This window comes from Thunnus albacares, chromosome 5 (assembly GCF_914725855.1).
Source record: "Thunnus albacares chromosome 5, fThuAlb1.1, whole genome shotgun sequence".
Lineage (NCBI taxonomy): Eukaryota > Metazoa > Chordata > Actinopteri > Scombriformes > Scombridae > Thunnus > Thunnus albacares.
This window is the reverse complement of record NC_058110.1, coordinates 6,723,815-6,748,590: the sequence shown is the minus strand read 5'-3', so window position 1 is coordinate 6,748,590 and position 24,776 is coordinate 6,723,815. Positions and strand designations below refer to the sequence as shown.

General features: G+C 37.3%; 1 protein-coding gene across 2 annotated transcripts; it reads left to right on the top strand.

The window, feature by feature from the left end:
• The first annotated feature begins 35 nt into the window (after positions 1 to 35).
• Positions 36 to 18,601, top strand: si:ch211-207e14.4 (interleukin-17 receptor D). Of its 2 annotated transcripts, XM_044352110.1 has the most exons (12): positions 36 to 658; positions 7,371 to 7,455; positions 8,724 to 8,882; positions 9,495 to 9,613; positions 14,164 to 14,287; positions 14,544 to 14,582; positions 14,754 to 14,899; positions 15,051 to 15,125; positions 15,858 to 15,924; positions 16,573 to 16,719; positions 16,834 to 17,006; positions 17,337 to 18,601. In XM_044352110.1, the coding sequence occupies exons 1-12, from the start codon at positions 536 to 538 to the stop codon at positions 17,883 to 17,885; spliced, it is 1,806 nt and encodes a 601-aa protein (XP_044208045.1). In that variant the 5' UTR covers positions 36 to 535; the 3' UTR covers positions 17,886 to 18,601. The 2 variants fall into 2 exon arrangements, with proteins under 2 accessions (XP_044208045.1, XP_044208046.1); XM_044352111.1 differs by lacking the exon at positions 8,724 to 8,882.
• Positions 18,602 to 24,776: the final 6,175 nt, after the last annotated feature.

The window sequence follows — 24,776 nt, the reverse complement described above, 5'->3', positions numbered from 1 at the left end:
ATGTTTCCTGTGAAAACAACTCCACATTCATATCTATATAGCTCATAAACATGTTGTAGTATCTGCGCTGAATAAAATGAACCTCGCTGGACTGAAGAGAAAACTTTATATTCTTTTGGAATCAACACTTGGATGTTTTTGCTTCTTGTTGAATACATGTTCCTGCGTGTGATGATGTGGAATGTAAACCTGGTTTTCTTGGATCTGGCTGTTGACCCAGTGTATTTTGGAATAAACCTGCCATGTGCCTTCTGCTTTTCCAGCACAAAATGAACTAGTTGGGCAGCGTAACTGTTAAAACATGCTGGCTGCACCTCCACCCGTAGCCTGAAGACACCACTCCCCTCATCGTCTTTCTCCTCTGCCTCCTCCCTGGTTCTTGTCACTCTCTCTCACGCACCATCGAGGACACTTCTACATCTAGACTTCACTTGTTCACACTGAGTGGTAACAGCGGCCCATGGCCGTTCAGTCCACTGTGAGTGTGTGAGGTCTGGTGCTCACAGTGGGACAGTGTCATGTTGGCTTTAGCAGCATGTGGAAGGCAGTACTTGTGTTGTATCAGCTCTTGGTACTTGGTCGGTCACTCTGGGCTCAGGATGGTGTCGGAGCTGCAGCCATCACTCCTCAGGACTGCACTCTGGAGTGTATCCAAGAGGTAAGGTTTCCCGCCTACTGTGTAAATATGTTTTTGTGACACTGTGCTGACTAGTATTGGACGTTACCGTGTATCCCAGTAACGCAGCGTTACTGCGTTTTTTTGTCCCATGTAAATTAGGTTATCTTTTGATGACGCGTGCGCACGGCAGGTCAGCGCACGTCAGCTACCAGCCGAGAAGATAAGCGAAGGATGGAGGACGAGTGAGGGAGATAAGCTTACTTAAACAGCTGCAAGTATTGTCACTATTTCTCAGTCAAAGATGTACAGAACATTGTCGTCAGTTGTAAACTTTGTGTGAGCAGTACAATGCATTCAACCGTGAAAAATACGATTCAGATTTATTGAAACATCTGATACGGCAGCGCAGGAATGAGAAACTTGTCGAAAACACACAGGTGTTGAGTAGTAATATGCACCCCTGCCGTGAAATCCCCCTCACCTTACGGTAGGGGTGCATTTTACGTCCCAACACCGTCAAGGTAGAATTCCTTTAACGAGGCCGTTTCCAGAATCACCGGGAATTAAGTGCCTCGTCAAGGAGTAGGCTACTAATTCCTGACAGAGTGCTGCACCGTCAAGAAGCCACTTACAACAGCACTGGACATGTTACAAGAGGGTAACTGCTGTTATGGGACCAACCCTCGAAGTTCTGATGATAAGGACAGTTGCCTTGAAAGACACCCTCTCACTCAAGAATGACAACTGGCCTTCCAGATGTCATTGTGAAGGTGTTCCTATATTTCCAAACCTCTTTTTGCGAATTTATTTGGGTAGATTTGTTGTATTGCATCATTCATAAATAATGGGAACAGACTGCACTGTAATAGGCTATTTGTCTTTAAAGCAGTCAGTACAATTATCAAAACAATTGCAGTCAAAATAATGATATTCATCATCACAGCAAAAGAAGATTTTCAGACCATCCAGACTCGTCTTGCTGGTGTACTGGACAGCAAAGACACTCATTGCAGCTGCCAGTTGTCAGAAGAGGGTAGGGATCTTCTGACAGCACAGTGTCACAGCTGCTCCTGCCTGTATGTCCACGATCAGCCCGCCATGATGAAATGGATCTTTTTCCTTTTAAAACAGAGCCCGAGGACAGCTACTCGACAAAAAAAGAAGTAATGGACTATTTGAGCTCAGGGGGGGCATGAAGTTGAGACTCTGAACCAGTTCTCAAACGTCAAAAACATTTACATGAAGTACAACACTGACTCCATCTAGCGCGCCTGTGGAGTGCTTTTTAGTCTGGGAGGTTTGGTTCTCACCTCTACAGGGAACAGACAGTCTGATGAGAGGTTTGAGAAGCCTCTGCTCATGAGATACAGTCGTTGTTTTACTTCTGAACATATTGCTTAATATGTCAGGACAGAGGTAACAAAACAAGAAGCTGCACACGATATCAGCTTGAATGTGGAGATACTGTTGCGTTATTTTATTTTTTATAGTAGCCTAACATAACAAGTGACGTAACTAATTACTTTTGATACCAAGTAGCCTAATAAGTAAAGTAATATTATTACTTTTTAAAGGAGTAATAACATATTACACTTCCTGAGTAACTTGCCCAACACTGGTAGGCTACTGACATAAAAGCAGGCTCCTTCTGCAGCACATATTTATTTACATTAATCTCCTCTCTTCATTTTGGGGTCTAATCCGGGAGGATTTTATGTCTTCAGACTCAAAGTACTGAAGCACACCTGGAATATACTTATGGTGAGGTCAGCTCTGCTGCTTCTCCCCCCTCAGCTGCATCTGTTTACACTGTTTCTGTTGGCTTTACAGTAGAGGAGATGCCAAAAAAATTAAAAAAAATAAATAATTAGGTCTGCTATCAGTAACAGAAATATTTAGGTCATATGTATAAATATACAAATTCATATACACACACATACATAAATACATAAAAAGGAGGCAGATACTCAAACACCACAGTTGAAAACAACACAACAACACAACCTAAAAGATTTCTGCAGTCCAAAAAAGGAAAACTGAAGCTACAGTTTATAATGCCCATGCCTTTAACAACACGTCATACTTAACCTCAAAAGGTAACATCATTCATCAAACAATAAAGGCAAAACAAAACAAAAGCAAAACAAGACAACACCCAACAACTTAAATATCCTGTACCCTGTCCTTCTATGTCAGTGTTGCTTTCTGATCATCCATTTTAATATTTATTTTTAAACATTTTTTCTAACTTACTGAGTGTTCTACGTGTTTTCAGTTCCTCACTACAGCTGTTCCTTTGACTGAAATACAATGGTTTGTTACATTATTCCTTACTAATTGTTTTTGAATATGCAAATTTCTCTCAAATCATATTGTCTTTCTCTCTTTTTAAACAACTTTTTTAAACTTTCAGGTGATACTTGTTTTTTTTCTCTATACATAATTTGAATCATTTTAAAGTTGATCAGATTTTTAAATTTTAGAGCCTATAATTCAATAAAGAGTGAGTTTGTTGGTTCTCTATAAGTAATTTTGTTTACAATTCTTATGGCTCTCTTTTGAAGTATGCAGATTGGATTAGTAGCCTATTCATTTTATATGCATTTCCCCACACTTGCTCACAGGAAGTTATATATGGGACCACAAGTGAACAATACAAGATCTTTAACTTTATACAGTATTGCAACTGACTTTTCTTTCAATTTCAACAGAATTTATTATGAGTTTGATTTTTGAGTTTTTTTTTTTTGGTTAAACAATTTCCAAAGATTATAATTTTACTATAATTTGATTTTACTTAAATACTGTGTTAGTTTATTAGAATCAATTCCAATTTCCAATTCCTTTTCCACTGTATCCAAAAGTTGTTTCTACCCAAAACAAAATACATTTTTATCACCTGCAAATAATATGATTTTTAATATTTTGGAAATCTCACACATATCATTTATGCACAGAATAAAACAATGGTGGACCTAACACTGAGCCTTGGTGAACATAACCCATGTAACCTTCCTTCTTTATAGAATTCTTTTTTCCCCCAGCATTTTAGAGAACTATGAGGAAAAAAGAAGCAGGTCTGTAATTAGAGAATACATGTCTATCACCAGCCTTATATATACTGTAGATATGACTTTAGCTGTTTTCATTTTGCTAGGAAATATACCAGCTTTAAACCAAGCACTTCTGCTCAGAGAACAAACCTGTACTTAAAGGACTGGTTCACATTTTTTCCAAATCAGACTCTGGCTTTGGATCATACTCAGTTGTTTTAAAACAGCCTTGGATAAATTTTGGAATGCACTTTGTTATTCCAACAAGTTCTTGAGTACTTGAAGTATTTAATTGCGGATTTTTTACTCTCTCTAGGCACCACAGTCTTTGGCAAATAAGCAATCAATTGTTTCCAGAAACCTAAAAATGTCATTCTGCATTACTGTCATGTTTGCTTTTGTGACCAAAATTTTGGGAACTACTAATGGCTCCACCATTAGTGGTAACAACATAAATATGAGGGATTAACATCTTTTTTCAGATTTTATTCTAATCTTTTCTTTTCTAATGTGAATTACTGGAATTAACATCCAAAAAAAACAGTAAGTAAAAAGGGGAGAAGGATCGCAGATAAATCTGAGGGGTTGTGAGTTAAAAGTTTAGAAAACAAGAAATATTTTTCAGCTACATAAAATGATGTCTTTTTCTCAACTTTTGCTTGTGAGTTTCTGGATACTTTTATGTCTTAAAGATCCCAAAAAATTGAAAAAAAGAAAAAAAAAAATTGATTGAAAAAGGCTAGGAACCAGTGTTACTAGATGACATATATACTATAATTCTCAGCAAGTGTAAGTTTAGGAAGAACTGTAAAAATTTCCCAGCAGAAAACATTGAGTTTATGAGGACAAGTTTGTTCAAAACTGATGTTATTTATTTCACACACACTGCGCATACAGTACATAGTTGGTTTTGTCCAGTGTTTCTGAAAATTCCTGAATGTTAAAGAGATTATTTTTTATGTCTTTTTACTGAGAAAAATTACTTGCTGTGTCTCACAGCTACTCAGGATCAACGCAACTTTTGCACCATATTTGTTTCACTGCTATGTAAAGACAAAACCTCCACCTTTGCTGAAAACACCCAAAATCGGACAAAAAGGACTTTCTTGTGGTACATTTTTCAGTTCAGTTTTGTGTGTAATGTCAGAAATATAGTGCACATATTTCTAAATATAAATAGCTCCAGGCAATAGAATTACACACATCATAGATTTGAGTCTTAGTGCACTGTTTTCAGCCTCTGGCAGAGACTTGTTTGCGTCCATATGAAGTAAATGGACAAATGAGGAATGCACAGCTGTCAGCTTGAGCTGAATTCTATGGTTAGTGTGTGTTTCACAGCAAACTGCTTTGATTGACACACACCGTCATTTTGCCAGTGGGTAGTTTCTCTTGTTCTGTATTGAGTTTCTATAATCTCTCCTGTGTATACTGACTGTAAACTGAGTTTTACACTGAAAACATTTTTGCAGATGTTGATATTTGTGACCCTTTTTGTCATTTTCACTATTTCAAAATCCCAGGGCTACCACAGACTACCTTTTATAGACAGTGTATGTAATATGTGACTAGATTCATTTTGGCTGTATTGAAAAGTCACCCACATTGTCACGTTGTCAAAGTGTGGAAGAATTCCTTTCTGAAGTGCACATTAAAAATGTGGATGTTGTTGTTGACGTTCTGTCATCAGCTTGCATGCAAGAAAATATTCAGACTACAAAGACCTCCTGGCAGTTATTACCTAGCCTGACAGTTTAACTACCACACACACACACACACACACACACACACACACACACACACACACACACACACACACACACACACACTCTCTCTCTCTCTCTATCTCTCTCTATCTCTCTCTCTCTCTCTGCCTGAAGCAGATGCACTTTTTCTTACTCTCTCATTTTCCCCACCTGTTACTCTAGTTATGGTCTCTAAACCTGCAGAACAAGTCGGCTATCTGTATGTGTGTATCTTACGTAGAGGTATGTAATAACATTTTTGGCTCACATGTTCTGATATTGCTCAACTGTAACAGGATGCTTTAATGTGTTTGTCTTAAGAACATTCAGAAACAGACCCATATTGTTTTATCATTACTGTGGTTTATGATCCCCCATTAACTCACTCTGACAGCGCTGTTAGTGCTGATATCTGGTTTGATCCCTTGATTTAAAGTAAATGCAGATGTTTGGAAATCAAAGACCCTTATGTGGTCTACACTTGGATGATTATATAGTTCATTTTTGTGGATGAATACTTAAAATACACACACACACCTCTTTTAGTATATGGCAGTTAGGACGTGACTGCAGCTGCTTTTTTTACATTTTGTTTTTGAAATGAGTGAATTTTTGAAATGTTTCCCAGTGTGCTAGTAATTTCACAAAGATTGCAGCATAGTGACAGCAATTTGTCACGACGGCAGATATTTGAAAAGTACAGTGAACACACAGCACAGTTGATCCAAAGTGCTTTACAGCATGAAGAGAAAAAGACAGAGTTAAGGATATGACATTAGAGAAAAAAAATACAATAAGGTAAAATTACATTAAAAATAATCTAAATGTCATGAATGCATATGGAAACTGCAAACACCTACAGAGGCTTCAGATGAAATACAGGAGCATTGTTACAGACATCAGTATGCTTCTTTTGTCAGACGCAGCCTACCCAGTTCTGATGTCGGAAAGTTGTGGGGTGGTGGGGTTTCAGATGTTTGACAATTCTACAAGTACTTCATTTGAAGCATACTAATGCCTTTAGATAAGGAACAGTTAGTTTTTGAGCTTGTTAAGACCATTGGCCAGGACCCCAGGTCAGGTCAGAGATACAGAGAATTGTTCTGAGTTTGGAGACAATGTGGAGTTAATTGAAAATTGATTACCTGATTGCAATGCTCGTCTGTTGGTTGACCCACCACTTGAGTCCAGAATGATTCATGGTAATCACTTCGATGATCCCCTAGCTACATTTATATCAAGAGCAGATTAAATGTTAGAAACACCTTGTAAAGCAATACACTTCAATAGCACCACAAACTGAAACCTCCATCACCATAAAGTTGAATCAACATGTCTTTAAGACAGCTGCAGTGCATTTCTTTTAACGATGTTATTAACTGTGACTTGAGTCCAGAATGATTCATGGTAATCACTTCGATGATCCCCTAGCTACATTTATATCAAGAGCACATCAAATGTTAGAAACACCTCGTAAAGCAATACACTTCAATAGCACCACAAACTGAAACCTCCATGACCATAAAGTTGAACACGTCTTTAAGACAGCTGCAGTGCATTTCTTATTAACTGTGATGTGTATGGCTTTTTTCTGCTATTAAGTCCTTATCTTTCTCATGGACAATCAGAGTGTGTTCTTCCACGTTCTTGTCTCTGACCCAGTCCCCATACTCTTGGCAGTTGAACAAGGAATGTACATAGTCCTGGACCTGTTTTTACCATGAACAAATCTAATGTGATGTTTAAATGCAGGTTCACAAAAATATATCTGTTTTTCTTTCTGCGTGTTCATACATTTTTAAAATGTTCGTCCCATGTTCCTGCCTCATGCAATTACTTGATCTTTATGTATCTAAATTGTTTAGCTGACATGGAATTCTCTTCAATATACAATAGTAAAAATGCAACTACAAGTGCTACAATTTAAATCTGTTTTTGCTATCTCTACTGCAGGGAGGGCCTGGATGTGAATACTGCAGAATAACCAGAGATGATGTGAAGAGCACTCTGGGCTTCAACTCCATTGAGGCGTTTGGAAGTAAGTCTGGTTCAGACAGGCTGCACTGGCTTCTCAGCTCACCTACAACTGTCTGGAGTCTGCACTCATCAGTGCATCAGTCACTACTGTTGACTAATTACAATAATAAACTGCGTTAAAGCACAGAATGCACTTATAACCTAATTGCTAAAACATATTTCGGCAGGAGTGACTTAAGATGAGAAGAGATGTGGTTCACCTTGTTCTCACAGCGTATCTCACTGGTCTTAAACTTAACTCTTAACACAGCATTAGCATCATAATGAGCAGATGTCACATTGTTTGCACTTCATATTAGGATTAGAACACAGGCAAACCTAAAGAGCAAATACAAGACCTATACATGACCTGTTGTCATTGCTGAGGTCAAACAAAATAAATGCCAAATGTATTACACCTATGCCTTATTACATCTAATGACACATGAAAAAAAACAAAACAATCCCAAGCCAAATATTTGCTGTCTAACATGAATGTTTAGTGTTACTGCTGGCAACAAGATCAACAACACTTGGCCTATTTGGTTTTGACAGTTAACATATCCTCGTTTATTTTTAGCCAAGCTAGCAATGTGGCTCTGAGAATAGCAATGCTCATCTGTTGGTTGACTCACCACTCACCACCACAACATCAAATGTTAGAAACACCTCGTAAAGCAATACACTTCAATAGCATCACAAACTGAAACCTCCATGACCATAAAGTTGAATCAACATGTCTGTAAGACAGCTACAGTGCATTTCTTTTAACGATGTTATTAACTGTGACTTGAGTCCAGAATGATTCACGGTAATCACTTCGATGAGCCCCTGACTTTTTCTCTAGTGCCACTATCAAGTCAAAATTTGAATTTGTCCAATACTTTGGTATATACTATATCTATTACTGTATAATACTGCAGAATTTTCACAATCTTCGCAGCCTCTGCTATACTTTGTGCTTTGTGTTCATTTGGAAAGCTAGCATGCTCATAGTAAACTAAGATGTTGGACTGGGTAAATATTACCTGCTAAACATCAGCATGTTAGCATTGTCATTATGGATATGTTAGCATGCTGACATTGCTCAAAGCAACATGTTGCCTAAGTACACCCTCAGAGAGCTGTTAGCATAATCTTGTTTAAATATCAAGTTTTCTTTCACATTTGTAGATGCACTGAAATGTATTGAATGTTAACTTTGCATTGTATAGAAATCATTAATAATGTACTGAGAATATCTTTCCAAGGACACCATTGTGATTTTATGTTTATGTCAACTGTTCTCAGGTTGTATTCCATGGCCATGTTTTGAGCTGCTGGGAGAAAATGACCCTAAAATCTGTCAGCACTACGTTCATGCACCAAATGATGTGAAGGTTGAGCTTGTGTATGATCCAGCCCCTGAATCTGACACTATTGTTGTCTCCTGGAAGCCCAGTTACTATGGTATATTACATTTACACTACATTTTGTCATTTGGCTTTGCTTTTATCTAAAGCAACTTACAATACAATCAAGCATTAGAGGACTGTGATTTGACATGGATGCAGAAGTTAATACACTCTCTTCTATATTTTAAAGCCAATTAAAGTGAGAATGTGCATATTTTGCAGTTGCTTTAAGGACATAAAACAAAAGCATGGCTTTAAATTGGGTGGGGCTCATACAGTGGTTGGTTTTTAAGACTATGACTCATGTCAGACATGAGTAACCTTCCCAAACTAATTTCTCACATCAGGGTCTGACAGTAATAAGATTTATTTCAGGTGACGTTCAGTGAATTATTGAAAGGTGAAAACTATGGAAACTATGGCTTGCACGACAAGAATTCTTTATAGTGTGAGAGACAGCTCTTCAGATTTTTTCAATGTATAATTGAAGCTTTGACAGGTAACAATGGAGTAACAGACTTTTGTGTTAAAAGCTTAATTGACCATGCACGGTAGTGGTGTAGCACATACAGCACAAACATGTATTCGACATCAGAGTATGTGCAGCATAGATGACGGGTTATGCTGTGACAGTGATTTCACATTGTCTCTTTTATGTTTGCTGCAGGGATCACCTTCCTGCGAGGCTTTCAGGTGTCCCTTCAGGCTTTGGGAGGGCCCAGTGTTGCCTGTCAGCTCTTCCTCTTTCACCGTAACCTCTCCCTCCCGGCTTCACATGCTCAAAAGGTAGGAAGGACCCCTCTGGCTTCTTTCTCTGTTATGGTATGCTGTTTTTGACATCAGTAGTTCTCACAGTTTTTACTCAAAGGAATGTTCATATGTTGAATGTTCTTCAACAAAAATTTTTTTAAAGATTGTTTTTCTGCATTTTTTTTCTAGAGATGCACCAATACCAATACTGATATCAGTCTGATACTGACTCAAATAGCTTGATCAGGTATTGGTGACAATGGGCCGATCTGGTATTGGATACCGTTATTTTAATAAATAACAACTCAGTACATTTATATCTATGTATTTATTTGTTTTACAAAATTAGAAAAGCAATGTTTAAGTCAAGCCTGATGTTGTCTTACACATAAAAGAATGATCCCAGTGTCTTCCACACAGTGAGACATACAGCTTATTAATTAAAGACTGTATCAAATCAGTACTTGGTGTCAGCCAGTGGCGGCTGGTGACTCAAAAAATTGGCGAGGACAGGAGGAAAACCAACATGGAATCTTACAACAAACCGCATCAAACTATATCATTGTCCCACCTGATGAAATCGGAGGGGTGGGGGGCAATTTTATATGCCAATGAAACAATTTGCTTGAGTGGTGAAAAGGCTGCTTCTTTAAATACATTTAGCATATACATACTGTCTCTAAAGAGACAAGAAGTGCTCATTTTAGCCATGGAGTGGTTCAAGTGTGTCATTTTATCAACAAAGTGAAATTCAAATTTATAGTACTGTTCTATTGTGACAACAAATTTATGTTCTCACCAAAAACAACATATCAGACAACATATCACATGATTTACACGTGTTTCCTATATATTTTCTTGGTATACAGAAATATATAAAGTAGCACAAAGCTTGTGGCAATGTGATACAGGTTCAGATCAGTGCTGAATACAAGAAAGATTGAACACTAAAAACATTCACAGATCTAAAAGTGTAGGTTCACATCAGAAAATATTAATGCATGTATCAAATACGTGACTTACACACTCTGAAATATGTGCACAACATACAAAATATAATCTACAAAGCTGATATGTTAACACTAGGGGTGTTAACATGAACACAAAACTCACGGTACGGATCGTATCACGGATTTGAGTCACAAATCAGATCATTATTAGGATCAGCGAAAAAAAGGGGGAGAAAAATAAAACATTGTTTTCCATTTATTCTGTAACACACTTACAGCCAGAAACAGCAAGGGACTTTTGCCCATGGTCTTAAATGAAAACAACATTGAAGATGTCCAATGTTTAAATAAAATAAAATAAAATATATAAAATATTCAATGCTCACTTATTGCAATATGAGGCATGAAACCTTCCTCTTTTAAACAGTGAACGAAACAGCCTCTGTCCACATCATCAAAACTTGATGATAACAAACATTCACCGCTAACGCCAGTTAGCAGCTAGATAGCTAATTAGCTGCTCAGCTGCAGCACATTAAAAAGCAGGTAAACATAACTCAAATGTCACATCAGACCCGTTAGATGCTGGTTTGATTGTTGCTCTTCAAAATCCCTGTTAGCAACACGCTGTCTGCCCGTGACTTGTACTTAGAGCAGTTTGTTTACTTTGTCCTAAATGAGACATTGAATTTTGCAATTAATACGCAGTTCATATGCCTGCCGAACCGTGGGGGGGTGATCATTATGGAACACGGATCAACTACAATCAGTTACACCACTAGTTAACACTTGTTATTCTAGTTACTTTAAGCTTATTACTCAATATACGTCTCAGCTCAAAACGAACTAAAGAAACTGTCAGAAGCAAGCAGCCAGACCTCCTGCACTCATTCACTAATCACACATCAGGTGACTGAACAACCACTCAATTAAAAACGAATGAATGAGTCCAGACAGCTCACTGTAACTTCAACAATCAAACTAATCTTACCCACAACAAATTATATAATCTCTGCTGCATTCTTGTTAAGGAGATAAAAAAACACAAAAAAGCCACACAGAGACATTTAACCATCAGAGATTAAATTAGCAACCAAAGAGACAGAGAGAAGCTGTATCTGACTCATGTTATCTGACATCTTCTTCTTTCTTTCATGGAGATGAAGTATTCATGTCATAACGTCCATCTGTAGCTGTTGGTCATCTTGTATGTTAGTTACTTTATGGCTGCTGCTTAACCAGTCTGATAGCATTAGCAACAATGACAAACAAGCTAACTCTCCTGGTTGTTTCTCCGGTTGCTTCTCTCTCCAGCCTCTCCGGCAGCGTCCTGCTGCTGCTGCGCTGCCCAGTCCAGATAATTTATCCCGTTAGCTTAACAACAGTCCTTAACAGTCCTTCCATGGATGTATAAAGAGTCCTTCAGGTTGCTACAACAAGCCAGCTGTTGCAATGGCTAAGCAAGGAGCTATCTACTGCTGGTACTCTGCTTTACAGTGGAGAGAATTGAAGATGAGTTCTGGAAACTATCATTGGACCAACTCGATGTCAATATTGCATTCTGGTTGTTGATTGGTAAGGGAGGACAGCCTCCCTTGGAGCGTCATTTTACGTGTCATGGCCAATCACAGATTAGCATGAAAAAAACTGAATATTAACTGACATTAAGTCCAATGTAAGAGATCCTGCCCTGCGGAGGACAGCAGGCACCCGTCCTCCTCATAGACTGTAAAAAAATGTTTATATTTTGATCTCCCTTTTGCCTCTCAAAAAATAGAGGAGGATCAACCTCCTCTGCCTCTATGGACCATCCTCCACTGGTATCAGCCAATACCCACAGCCCAGGTATCAGTATCAGGACTGAGAAAGTCAGATCGGTGCATCCCTATTTAATTTTTTTGCCTTTGGTTCACAATTGAAAGTCTACAGAGACAGGAAACATGGGTAGAGAGAGAGGGGTGTGACCTGTAACAAAGGTCTACAGCCGGAATTGATCTGTTTTTACCTGAAACAGGGTTATGTGTAGACTCGCAGGTCAGCCTTTAAAGAGAAGCCCATTTTCCATGAAGCCTTTTATTACGAGAGTGTACTGAAGGACTTTGCACACCATGTATGACATCATACACCACACTACACTGCATAAGTAGACATGTAAACTCTATATGAACTGATGGTGAGGGAGGAGATTAGAGCCACATTAACAAAATATCCAATGAGAACATCACTGTAGTGGATACAGTGTGGTGTGTTTACTTGCTACAGAAACTGTAAGAACATGCTAATTATCAGTCAAAATGGATTTATATGTTTAGAAATATACTTGATGAATATGGGTTTTTATATTTATTGTAAGATTGTGCAGATACGAACAAAGAGCAGAGGCATTGTTCCGGTCTGAAGCGTTCGGTTTTACTTTAAAACCATCATCAGGAGCAGGATGGGGTCAGGAAACGACCCCAAATGAAATAGATCGTGCCAGCTGATTGCATCAATTAGGCAAATGATGTCACAGACAGTCCTGTGCAGCTTGTAAGGTAGAACAACACATAATCACATATTTGGTGACATCAAAACATAAAACCCAAAGCTCTCAACATCATGTATCCAACTTTAGTTCCTTAGAAGCTTTTAGACTACTGTTCAAGAAAGGTTATAATTGTTAAATATCACTGGATCTCCTGATATCCATCCAGAATACATTTACATTTCAGGTTAACCTAAGACTAAAAGATGTGTATCTTCAGGACTGGCAATCACAATTAAAGGTTGTCTAAGATTGATTTATTTTTGAAAATATTTTTTAAATATCTACGTAATTAAAGTTATGTTTTTACATGACTTTACTGTACGTATACAGCATTTTTCTGATCAAAAATTACAAAGGACTTGACATCTGGTAGACAGTTGTGTCAGAAAATGAAATTGTGCAAAAAGAAAGGTTACATTCCAGAGCTGAAACTGGAAATATCTTTATGACCTTAATATTACTAATATTTTACAGAATTTTAAATTTCTATTTTTTATGATTTTTTTTATTTTAAAATAATATTTAAAAGAAAAATAGAATAATTTATTATTGAGGAAATATGATGCAAACAGTCTAATATTACACAAAATATCTGAATATCAAAATATTTCAAGTAACAATTTTCACATAAATAGTCTAATGTTACACAATTATATCACATCACATATCACATCATGTTATAATGAAATATCGATTATCAACACAATATCAAATAAGTAAACATTCAATGACAATGAAAACTATTCATAGAGAACCTTATAAAAAGAGAAACATAACAACCAAGTTGATTGAACAAAGCTGTTTTTGGATATTTTTTTCTATATGCATTCTTTTGTATTGGATAGATCTTGACATATGTTGTTTCAACTTTTTCTTTTACAGTATGAAAACCAATAGTGAGAAAAAAGTAATAAGATAAAAAAACAGGAATAAGAAAAAAAACAAGACAGGCTATAAAGCAGTTTAAACCAACATAAGATAATATGTAAGTAATAAGTTCTTTCTCAGAAATTAACAAAGCATATGTTAAAATTTTTTATCACCAGAACCTATGTGTGCGGAGTATGTTTAAAGAAAAATAAGGTCATGACTGCTGCTGTGTTCTGCAGGTGTACAAATCAGACCCTTTTCCCCACCTTCCCCTGGGATCTCAGTATGCTGTTACAGTCATGGCTCTGCCAGTGCCTGAGGAGTGGGAGAAGTTCTACCACAGCAAGATCTTCACCACACGCTGTAAGACTCCTGAGCTCCAGGCTAGATATGATCTCATAAGACATAAGATACACAGACAAGCATGCACAGTTTGTGGTTTCCTCAGTGTAACCTTTAAAATCCACTACTGTTGGCTTATTTACAGTGCATGTAGTAATAATAACATCTCATGCTTGTCTACTCTATAACCATTTCACTTTTCTTCATTTATCTTCCAGTAACACTATTGTCAAATCTGTGATGAAGTCATTTTAATATGCACATTATGGTTTTTCAGCGTGTGCAGAGAAGAACAGTCTTGAGCAATGCAAAAAAGGTGAGCGAAAACATTTGACACTTTGACTCTCTCACCTCCAGTGCCTTCTGAAATGTTCTCATTTCCGTATGATCCTCGGTAATCCACACAAGCACAAGAATCAGGCATTGGTCTGCTTCAGTCAGCTGTGATCAGCTCTACATTTGTCAATATGTTCTGCTCTGGTTGCAGACTGGTACCCCAAACATATTGAGGTCCAGCAGAAAGGAACTGTCATCACTGTGACCTTCAACCTGGCTCCTCCAAACCTGGGCATCAGAAGCTACTTCTCAATGTGCTACGCAAATGGCATAAAGAAATACACAGAGATAACTCCAGTGAGTGGCTTCATCTTCTGCAGCTGTTTTGCTGTTTTGTTTTTATTCAGTGGATTAATACCTTGTCTCTGTGATTTATATTACGGTATGTATATCTGACTTTATCTGAACTTAATAATTGTACTATTAACCACTAATTTAATTTCCTTAGAATTCCAACAGAAACAAATCTCACTACAGTTATCAGCTGAATGACCTCCACGAAGGAACCAATTACACTTGCGAGGTAAAATAAAAGTGGATTTTGGAAGTGCATACAACATTGTTTTGTGAATAAAAACCTCAGTTGGCTTTGTATTCAATGATAAATAATACTGAAATAACAGTTTTTAAAAAGGGTTATATGTGCTATGCTAAGTTATTTGTTTTTAAACATTTCTTGTAGTTTCAAAAGATAATCTCAAGGTCCACTTATAAGCTTTCCACAACATCTCATGGACTTAATCAGCAGATGAAGATTGTCACAGAGTCACAGTCACAGAGATGGCTCAGTTATATGGAACTTAGCGAGATGTAGTTGAAAATTCAGGAAAAAGCAAGTAAGTGGACCTTGAGTTAGCTGCACTCATCAATATTTTTAGATTAACAATGGATCAAATGACTATGTGTGATGTGAAAGCAGGACGCTCGTAGTGACAACCCCACAGAGAATTTTCACCCAACTCTGCACTTCCATTCAGCCTTATGGAGCACTTAAGTGTCTTTGAGCTCATTGTGAATATTGGACTTACATTTGTCAGATGGCCAAAAAACTCCAAATTAATGCCAATGTTACTCTGTATCTGCTGTTTGGTAACACGTTTACCATATCAAATTAGATGGTGACAATAGCCTATGTCAGTGTTGTGTTGCACCGAGTGACAAAAAAATGGATTCATGCAGGTTCAAGATTATTTTGTCAAACTACTATTTCCAAGGTCAAGAATGAACTTCACACCCAACATTTCTTGTGTCACAGATTGCAGCTAACGAAATGGATGCAGTGAGGAAAATATTCAATGTTCAGGTCATGCACAATCAAAAAGGTCGGGGAGGTTTGTTACTGCTAATTCACACAAACAATTTATCATAGTATAAGTGTTATGCAAAACCTTTATATTCAGAAAATCTTACTTGATGATGGAGATGTGGAGACTTAAAGTGTCTGTTGGACAAAGACAATATTTAATACATGCTACATATTAAGATGCGATTAATCCTCTCAGCTCATCATTTAAGTAATAGTTTGATATTTTGGGAAATACAATTATTTGCTTTTCTGCCGAGAGTTAAATGAGACAATCGACACCATTCTCATATCTGTATGCTAATTATGGAGCTAGAGCTAGGAGGTGATAGCTTAGCTTAGCATAAAGACTGAAAGTACGGGTAACAGCTAGCCTGGCACACAGCTAATTAATTTGTTTAATATGTACATTTAAAAAATCACAGCTTGTGGTTTTAAGGGGAGTTGGGATTAGTGACTTCCTGCAGTCTCCCTGGTTGGTTGGTTTTAGAGGTGCGGGCTAGGTGTATTTCTGAACTTCAAAGAGAGCCAGGCTGGCTGTTTTCCCTTCCAGTCTTAATGCTAAACTAAAATAATCTCCATAATTAGCATATCAATGTCCTCATCTAACTTTTTGCAGAAAAGCTAAGGTTTTTACTTAATTGTCCTGTAACTCCTCTCTCCTCAGACGTGGTCACGCCACTCTCTGTCACTCCCTCCTTGGCCCTGTTGCTTCCACTGGGCCTGGCTGTGGCAGCCATATTTGCAGTCTTATTGTGTGTTCTTACCACGAGGAAGCCAAAGCTGTGGATGAATAAACTCCACATAAAACCAGGTGCACAGACAGATTAAACCACCTCGTGTAAAATCACTTTTTGCATATCATGAAAGCAAAGTTAATAAATCATCCTATACCTCCCGTTTGTCTTTGCCATCGTCATCTGTTCAGATATTATCAAGGAGCATCAAGAGAGCGGGACTCCGGAGGAGGTGGTATCATTGCCCAGAGACAGGCTGACCCCTCCTCGTCTCCTGATTTGCTACAGTGGCTATGACGGCCCTGCCCATGTCAAAGCAGTCATGCAGTTGGGGGCCTTCATACAGCAGCACATGGCCACTCAGGTAGTGGACTTTTTGAAAGTATGTTTTTGGGACATTTTATGCTTTTATTAGATGGTGACAGGCGAGAGATGCTAGGACATGACATTTCATAGCTCTAATTTGCAAAAGGTTTGCAAATGTTTATATCAAACTTTTAGTCTTAAAAGGATCATATTTTGGTGATTGAATCAGACAGACAGAAACATTCAGACATACCTAGATATTACTTTTGTGACATCTTTCCAAGATGCTAATGATTATATTCTTTTCAGTTCTTTGATATGAGATAAGGGTGGAGGTTAAATGTGTCATTAGATCAGTTTGTTGTCAAATTGTATTTTTTCTTCCAAGGTGTGCCTGGACCTGTGGGATTCTCTGAGTGTGGCTGAGGAGGGCAGCATGGCCTGGCACTGCCGGCAGATCCAGGAGAGCGACTTTGTCTTGGTGATCTGTTCTCGGGGCCTCAACCACAGACCTGAGCTTTCACAGTCAGAGGGTCATGATGAAGATGAGGAGGAAAATAGAAGGTTGTGCTTTGGGTCCAACAACTTCAGCTCTGATGCAGCCATCCACCTTATTGGAGAGGAGGTGGGCCGAGCCAAAGGCAGAGGGCAGGACCTTTCCAAATACATGGTAGCCATTTTTGAGTACTCTGAGGAGATGGACATCCCCACTGAGCTGAGGCTGGTATCTCATTACACACTAACCAGCGACTTACCGCTGCTCTTCTCCCACCTCCATGGAGTGGCTCTCCACCAGCCAGGGGGTTACCTGAGAATAAATCACATCTCAGAGGATGGTTTTATTAAGTTACCAGCTGGAGCTGCTCTGCAGTTGGCTATCTACAAGGCTGGGATGGCCATGAAAAAAAGTCATCACCCTGTGGAGGGAGGAGACTAAACACTAAAAAAGGAATCCACATACTGGTGGTCCTCAGCTCAGTAAAGGTGAGACTGCCTTGAAGATAGAAGTTCATGATGGCCACAAACCAGCTGGTTCCATATCTGGTCATACAGGAAGATGTTTGGGAGCTCACAACTGGAGGGTGACAGTACATACACAATCCATACAATCACTGCTGATGTGCCCTTATGTAATCGACCAACTAACCACCTCTGCTTCAGTTATGCTGCTGTGGCAGCAACTGAGCACTTTGACCTCTAAAATGTTTTAACATGCCGAGTGTGTCTACAGGAAGGATTTGTTCAAATAACGTCCAGTAATGTATGTCATGGTCAATAAAGCAATTTAATCTTACAAATTTTCAAGTATTAAATGTAGCATGACATTTTCTGGTCATTTTATGTAAAAAGCTATTATGAAATTAAACATTTGTCATATATGCACTGTACATAAATAAACCATTAATCTCATAAATTAGTAATTGAAGTTATTCTGTGAGAATGTTTGCCTTACAGTACACATTGAACAGTGTATCCATGCATATTTACAGATATGTTTATAGTCTATTTATACATGTATGTATCTCATATCCATAAGACTGGAGTGACAGGTCCTATCATTTTTTATTTTATGCTGATCTGATGTTACCCATTTGTGTGAAAATATGGATTTTTCTTCATATCTAATCATCTAATAAAGCAAAATTAAAACGACCTTTAATTCACTATATTTATTTGACAACTTTTCACATGAAGATTTGACACACTGGATAATATAACAAGCTTTTAAAATACAACACGTTGCTTTTTGGCTTTTAACATCTTACAAAAAGCAGTGTGTAGTTGGGGTCACATTTCAGATGTCTATGAGTTGTTAACAGCTCCAACAAATAGTGATTTTTAAATCTAAACTTCTCACATTGTTTCATTTCAATAAATGATCCAATATTTCACCAAAAATCAAAGATTAGAGAAAAAGTCCAAAAACTGAAAACAGATGTGTATCAGAAGTGTTTTTTCTTCTTTCCTCTCCCATTAATCATTTCAAGACCCTTCCGAGGGGCCCAACCCCTAGGTTGGGAACCACTGGACTTAACTAGCTAACTGTATATAAAGTAGTTCAAACTAGCTCCACCTCTATACTTTAACTACATCAAGCCGATAATACTTCCTAATGAATAAAATACTGAGTACTTAGGATTTTCACACAGGGCTTTTACTTGTGATGGAGTTGTATTGGTACTTTTACTTAAGTAAGAGATCTGAATACTTCCTCCACCACTGTGTGATTAAACAAAAAACCCTCATTTATTTGTGGATCATTACCAGTCACATTTATGCTGCAATATGAAGATTAAAGAGGAAAAATATTTACTTCCCAAAATGTCTGCAACTGTAAAGTAAAGGAGTAAAACAGTCAAACCAAACTGATTTCAACTTTGACAATCATTTCAGACTTTAGAAATACACTAAAGGCTACAACACAACCTGCCAAAAGGTGCTAGCAACGGTTGCTGAGCAATGGTCACTGCAAAGTAGAGAGAATATCAATCAGTCAATCAATCAATAAAACATTAGCAAAACACCTGGCATCTGGCAGTTCACATCAGAGGTAATGTTTGTTTGAGCATTTCTCAAAATAAAGAGCAATTTCCCTACAATCTCCATTGCTAATTAAGATGATGATTTTTTTCTTCAAATTTACACTTTTTACTTGTTGGAAGTGATTATTTCGATTAACCTTTCCATCTGCCATTATCAGATAGTCAAAGCAGATAGTTAAAGCCTCAGTTGTCTTCTTTGTTTACAGTAAATATTAAAATGATTATGCCTCCCAAGTGGTAATGGCTGGTATTAAAACACACCTTTAAAAAACAACACCTTTAACTGATAAAAACTACCATTGCTGCCACAGTGTAGTTGGTTTTCTCAGAGGTACAGTACAGTAGAAGGGTCTTGATTGTGTTGTGACACAGGAGCAAAAAGGCCTCTTGTATACTTCTCTGCAAACATAGAGAACTGCTCACTGAATAGGACAGGACTCGTGTGTACGTGTGTGTATGTGTGTGTGGGCGCACACACTGAGGGGCGAGAACATGCATCGTTCATGTCATACACTAAACCAATCTCTGAGACAAATAAAAGTGGTTACAGGAAGGCAAAGGAACAGAATAAATGAAAAGACTGACTCTAGACTTTAGAAAGCATTTCACAGCAACGATTGCTTTGGCAGCCTAAAAAAGTCCTCTAGGTCAGAGGGAGAACTGCTTTGTTGTCTGACAAATGACAAAGTGAATTTCTTCCATTTTAAAGAATTCCTTGAAGAAAAAACAGGAAAACGTAACATTACTCCCTAATCCAAGTTTGTGATCTAAGGCAGTTCTCTGTTGGAAAGCATTTTTCACACTCAGCTTGGTAATAAGAGGCCCACATGGCCCCACACTCACACTGTCAAAGGCAGAAGCACAGAGGGACCCCACAACATCTCAACATTCAGCTCAATAGCTTTACATGTATTAGAGGCAAATACCATATGCACTTACAACTGTCTGAATAGACATGAACCCCAACCAACAACATGGAATTCCTTTTGCTTCTGATTTGTTTTTGTTTTATTAGTTTATAAGTTTTTGTCATTATATTAAGTTGTTAAGTGCTGCTGAATGAACTGCCAGATTTTTAAAATTGAAGCTTCTTATTTCTAGAGAGTGAAGGAAGTTCTGAGGAGTAAGTAAACATAAGTGAGGAAAAATGCAGGATGTACAAGCAGAAACAGAGAAAATAAAAGAAAATAAAACTGATTGAAAGAAAGAAGATTGAAAGAAAAAAAAAATAAAGGTGAGATCAGCCCAGGAGTGAGGTGATTGAGACACATGTACAAATACTAAAAAGGCACGATTGTTATGTTCCTAACTCATATTTTTTAAGGAGAATACTTAATCTGGATTCAGAACACAAAATCAGACAGATCTTTTAATACAAGGAATAACACACAACTATATTTGTTTGTTTGTGTCAGTAACTTTTGTATGAACAGAAAGATCACTTTGCTTGTGTATGAGTCAGAATAAGTTTGATTACACTGGGTTGAGACTTTGAACCGGGGCCGTGGAGGTCAAGTCTATTCAAAAGGCTGAGGTGACTCCCATGCTATGACTAAATTAGAAAAGAGAAAGGAATGTGAAGGTGGGTGTTTGTGCCATTGTGTGTAAGATATCTGCATGTGTGGGATGTGCATGCATGTGTGTGATCCAGGCGAGACAACAACAACAAAAAAAGTGCAGAAGAGAAAAAGTGTTCACATTCTCAGCTCTGTGATGATGTGACCTTTGGCCCCTACTGAAGGGGGAAATGAAGAGGCAGACTGGGGCTCAACATGTCACACAGCAACCACAGAAGAGGAAAGCGGAGCTATTGGTGCAAGTGCTAGGCCGGCTGTGTATTCTTTATGTAGGAATCTTGGTATTTAGTAAAAAAAAGACATTATTAGCAGCAAAACAAATGAGGGGAGAAGTGTCAGACTGTACCTGGTGATCCTAGACTTGGAGCCAAGTCAAATTTGCTTCAAAGCCTGGTGCTGTTCCTGTATCCAGTTCTCTTTACACATCCATGGGCTCGGGCCCTGATAAAGAAAGAAGAAGAAAGAAACAAACACACAAAATACAATTGGGCCTTCGCCCTTTGGGCTCGGGCCCTAATTAGGTCCATCTGAGTCTGGAGTGGTGAGGGCTGCCCAATCCTACAATCCTTCAAGTCCACAAATAGGCTTATGCAGAAGTTACCAGACTTAATTCTAGATGCTGGAAATACCCACATTTATCAATAATAAAAGCACGGCGAAACAAAAGCCAAATGCTGGTAATAATTTGTATGTCCTAAATGTATAATATCTATCTGAAATATGTTTTTGGCTGTAATGAGGTTCAACATTACAGCCATTAGGGGTTTCATGTTAGTATAGTGTACAGTATATCATCAACAGTGTTAATGATTAGATAATTAAAGGACATTTTCATTATTTTCTTTAAGATGAGACCAACTTTGGTCTCATCTTCTGTTTGGTTCTGTTTGGTACTTTGATACATTGCACAGCATTTATAAACTGGATTCTCTTAAGAAAAACAGCCAAGAAGATGTATTATAAAGTCAAGCTCTGAATGTTGTGTGCATATATGAGGTACAAAGTCTTGTCTCAAATATTGTATGCCCTCACAGCCCAGCATCTTTGCCATCCCATGATAGGTGTGAAGTAGTAGCCACCTTGTTTCATGACACTGGAAGGTCTGACTGTGCAGTGCTTATTCAACGCATTACAAGGGGAACTGGAAAACACACAAAATAATGTCCAGATAGGATCTGATCTCTTGCTTTAAGACTCCACTTAATTGGGATGAGATTGAGCATTGTGTGTATGTTTTTGTGTGCACCATGGGATATAAAGGTGTGTTTTGTCAAAGAAAGTAAAAGATGAGGTAAAATAGCAGACTGAATGATTACATTAAGATGAAATTTATTGGCTTGATCATACATTAAATTAAAGAAAAATACACTTTCACTTATTACCGGTGAGCACTTTATATCTACAAAACATAATTTTTTAGATTCCAATGTATTATACTGCTTTACAATGCATTGTATACATTTTTGTTGTATTTTTAAACTTGCATTTGAACATTTCATATTTTCTTGCGTTTCTGAACAATTTGACTTCATCAAATGTCAATACAGTTGTTGTAGTTTTTGTGTTTTTTAAGTTAATTTAAAAAAAAATCAAATAGTTACATCAACTAGATGTTTTTGTGTGTACCATGTGTATTTTGTCATATGGAAAGGAAGTAAAACAGAAGGTAAAAAAACAGTCTGAGGAATTACATTAGGATGAAATTTATTGATCACAAATAAAATAAAATACACTACACTTATTACCAGCAAGCACTGTATGTCCACAAGATTTAATTATAACTTTAAAGTCAATCAAGTCAATTTTATGATATTATAGCTAAAAATCACAAATTCCAGCGCAAAATGACTTTTGGTCAGTCATCTTTTTCAGCAAAAGGGATACATCTTTTGAATGCCCTACCAACTGAAATAAAAATACAAACTGATCTGAAAACATTTCATGAAAAGGTGAAACATTGGCTGAAACAAAACCAAACCTGCGATCACTGATCTGTGATCTGTGTCCATGTGCATGTACATGTACATGAACAGATACATACAGATAAACATACATGCACTGATACGGACTTTGCATGTATGTACACGGACACATACACCGATAAATATTATGCACATAAATACATCATTGCCATGAATTAGGGAACATACACATGTGCACACATATGCAACACATGTAAATTGACTGTTATGTGATGTAAATACTGTTGTTATTGAGAATGTCACTATTTATTATGAGCTTTATTTAATTAATGTATTGCTAGTAGTGATATGTTATGACTATTTTAAGTAGAAAAGCCTAACCAGGGAAAGGGGTCACAAATTAGCCTCAGCTATAAATCCTATATGCAATACATCTGTTTCATGTTATTTTAACCTGTTACAATGTCCATGACAAATAAACTAATAAAATAAATAAATAAATAAATAAAAATAAATAAATAAAATAACAAAAATAAAAATAAAATAACATCCAAAACGTCAACCGTTGTGAAAATAAAACCATAAATGTGACAATGGAAGATTAACAATCAATAGCCTGCAATTAACATCCAAAACTCCAACTGTTGTGTCAAAAATAAAAGCAGAAAAACCTTAAAAAGTGTAAGGACATAGGCTACAAGGGGAGAAAACATGAAAAAGTCGAGCAACTCTTAGTGACAAAATATTAAAATGTCAGTGAACTTCAAAATCTGGAAAAAATCGAAATAGGAAATTAAATTAAAAATGCAAAAAGTATGAAAACTTAACCACATATAGTATTTGCAATACACACACATTTATTTATTCACATTTATTCATTTAAGCCGTAAACTTAAATCCCAATAAATTTAGGATTTAGATATCAGTTTGTTTTTTCTGAAATTTGGATATTTCACCATTCAGTGGCTGGAAGAAACGTCGCAATTTACCTGCACATGCATCTATCATTGATGTAGCCTACTTGAGCAAAACTGTTAAATGGCTAAACTGACAATTGAATGTTTAGAGTTAAACAATGAACAACTGACAGTTACCTTACTGAATGATTGTAGTAGCCCCTGATGTCCTGAAAGATGTTTTTTCTATTGATGCTCATTATATTACAACTTGTGAGCACAACAACAACACATTTTGCCCGATTTATCGTTACACATGGAGGACTAAATAAATAAACGTCAATTCATATCAACATACTTTTTTTTCTGCATTTCTACACTTCTTAATTAATTGTCTGTGTCTGTGCAACCTTGTGTCTCCTAGAAATTACGTTTATATTCAACTAAATTGCCACAGCAAAAGCGTTTAGCCAGAAAAGTAATGCTGGCTGAATTACGTTTCTCTCAACATAATGAGAGGACGTTAATTAGGCTATAACCTTTCATGATTTGAGTTGCAAACAATGCAACATTTGTTCATTTTGTAACTCTGTATGAATTTTCTTTGCTCCATACTCCAAACTAGGAATGTCCTTTTTATCTATAGGAACAGTCTGTCACACCTATTGGCCTGTGTGAAATGCTGAAAAACAGTTGCGTTCAGTTTGCAAGCATAGTAACACATTACATGTCAAAGTCACCAGTGTGTAACAAAGTATAAAACTGTTCATTGTCAGATAGAGTTGTTGACAGAGTTTTAGCCAAATGTTTGATGACCAAGGCTCCCAAACACAGTCCCTCCACTTCCTGAACACGTGAACTCATTGCATTTGCACCTTGATACACTTCAA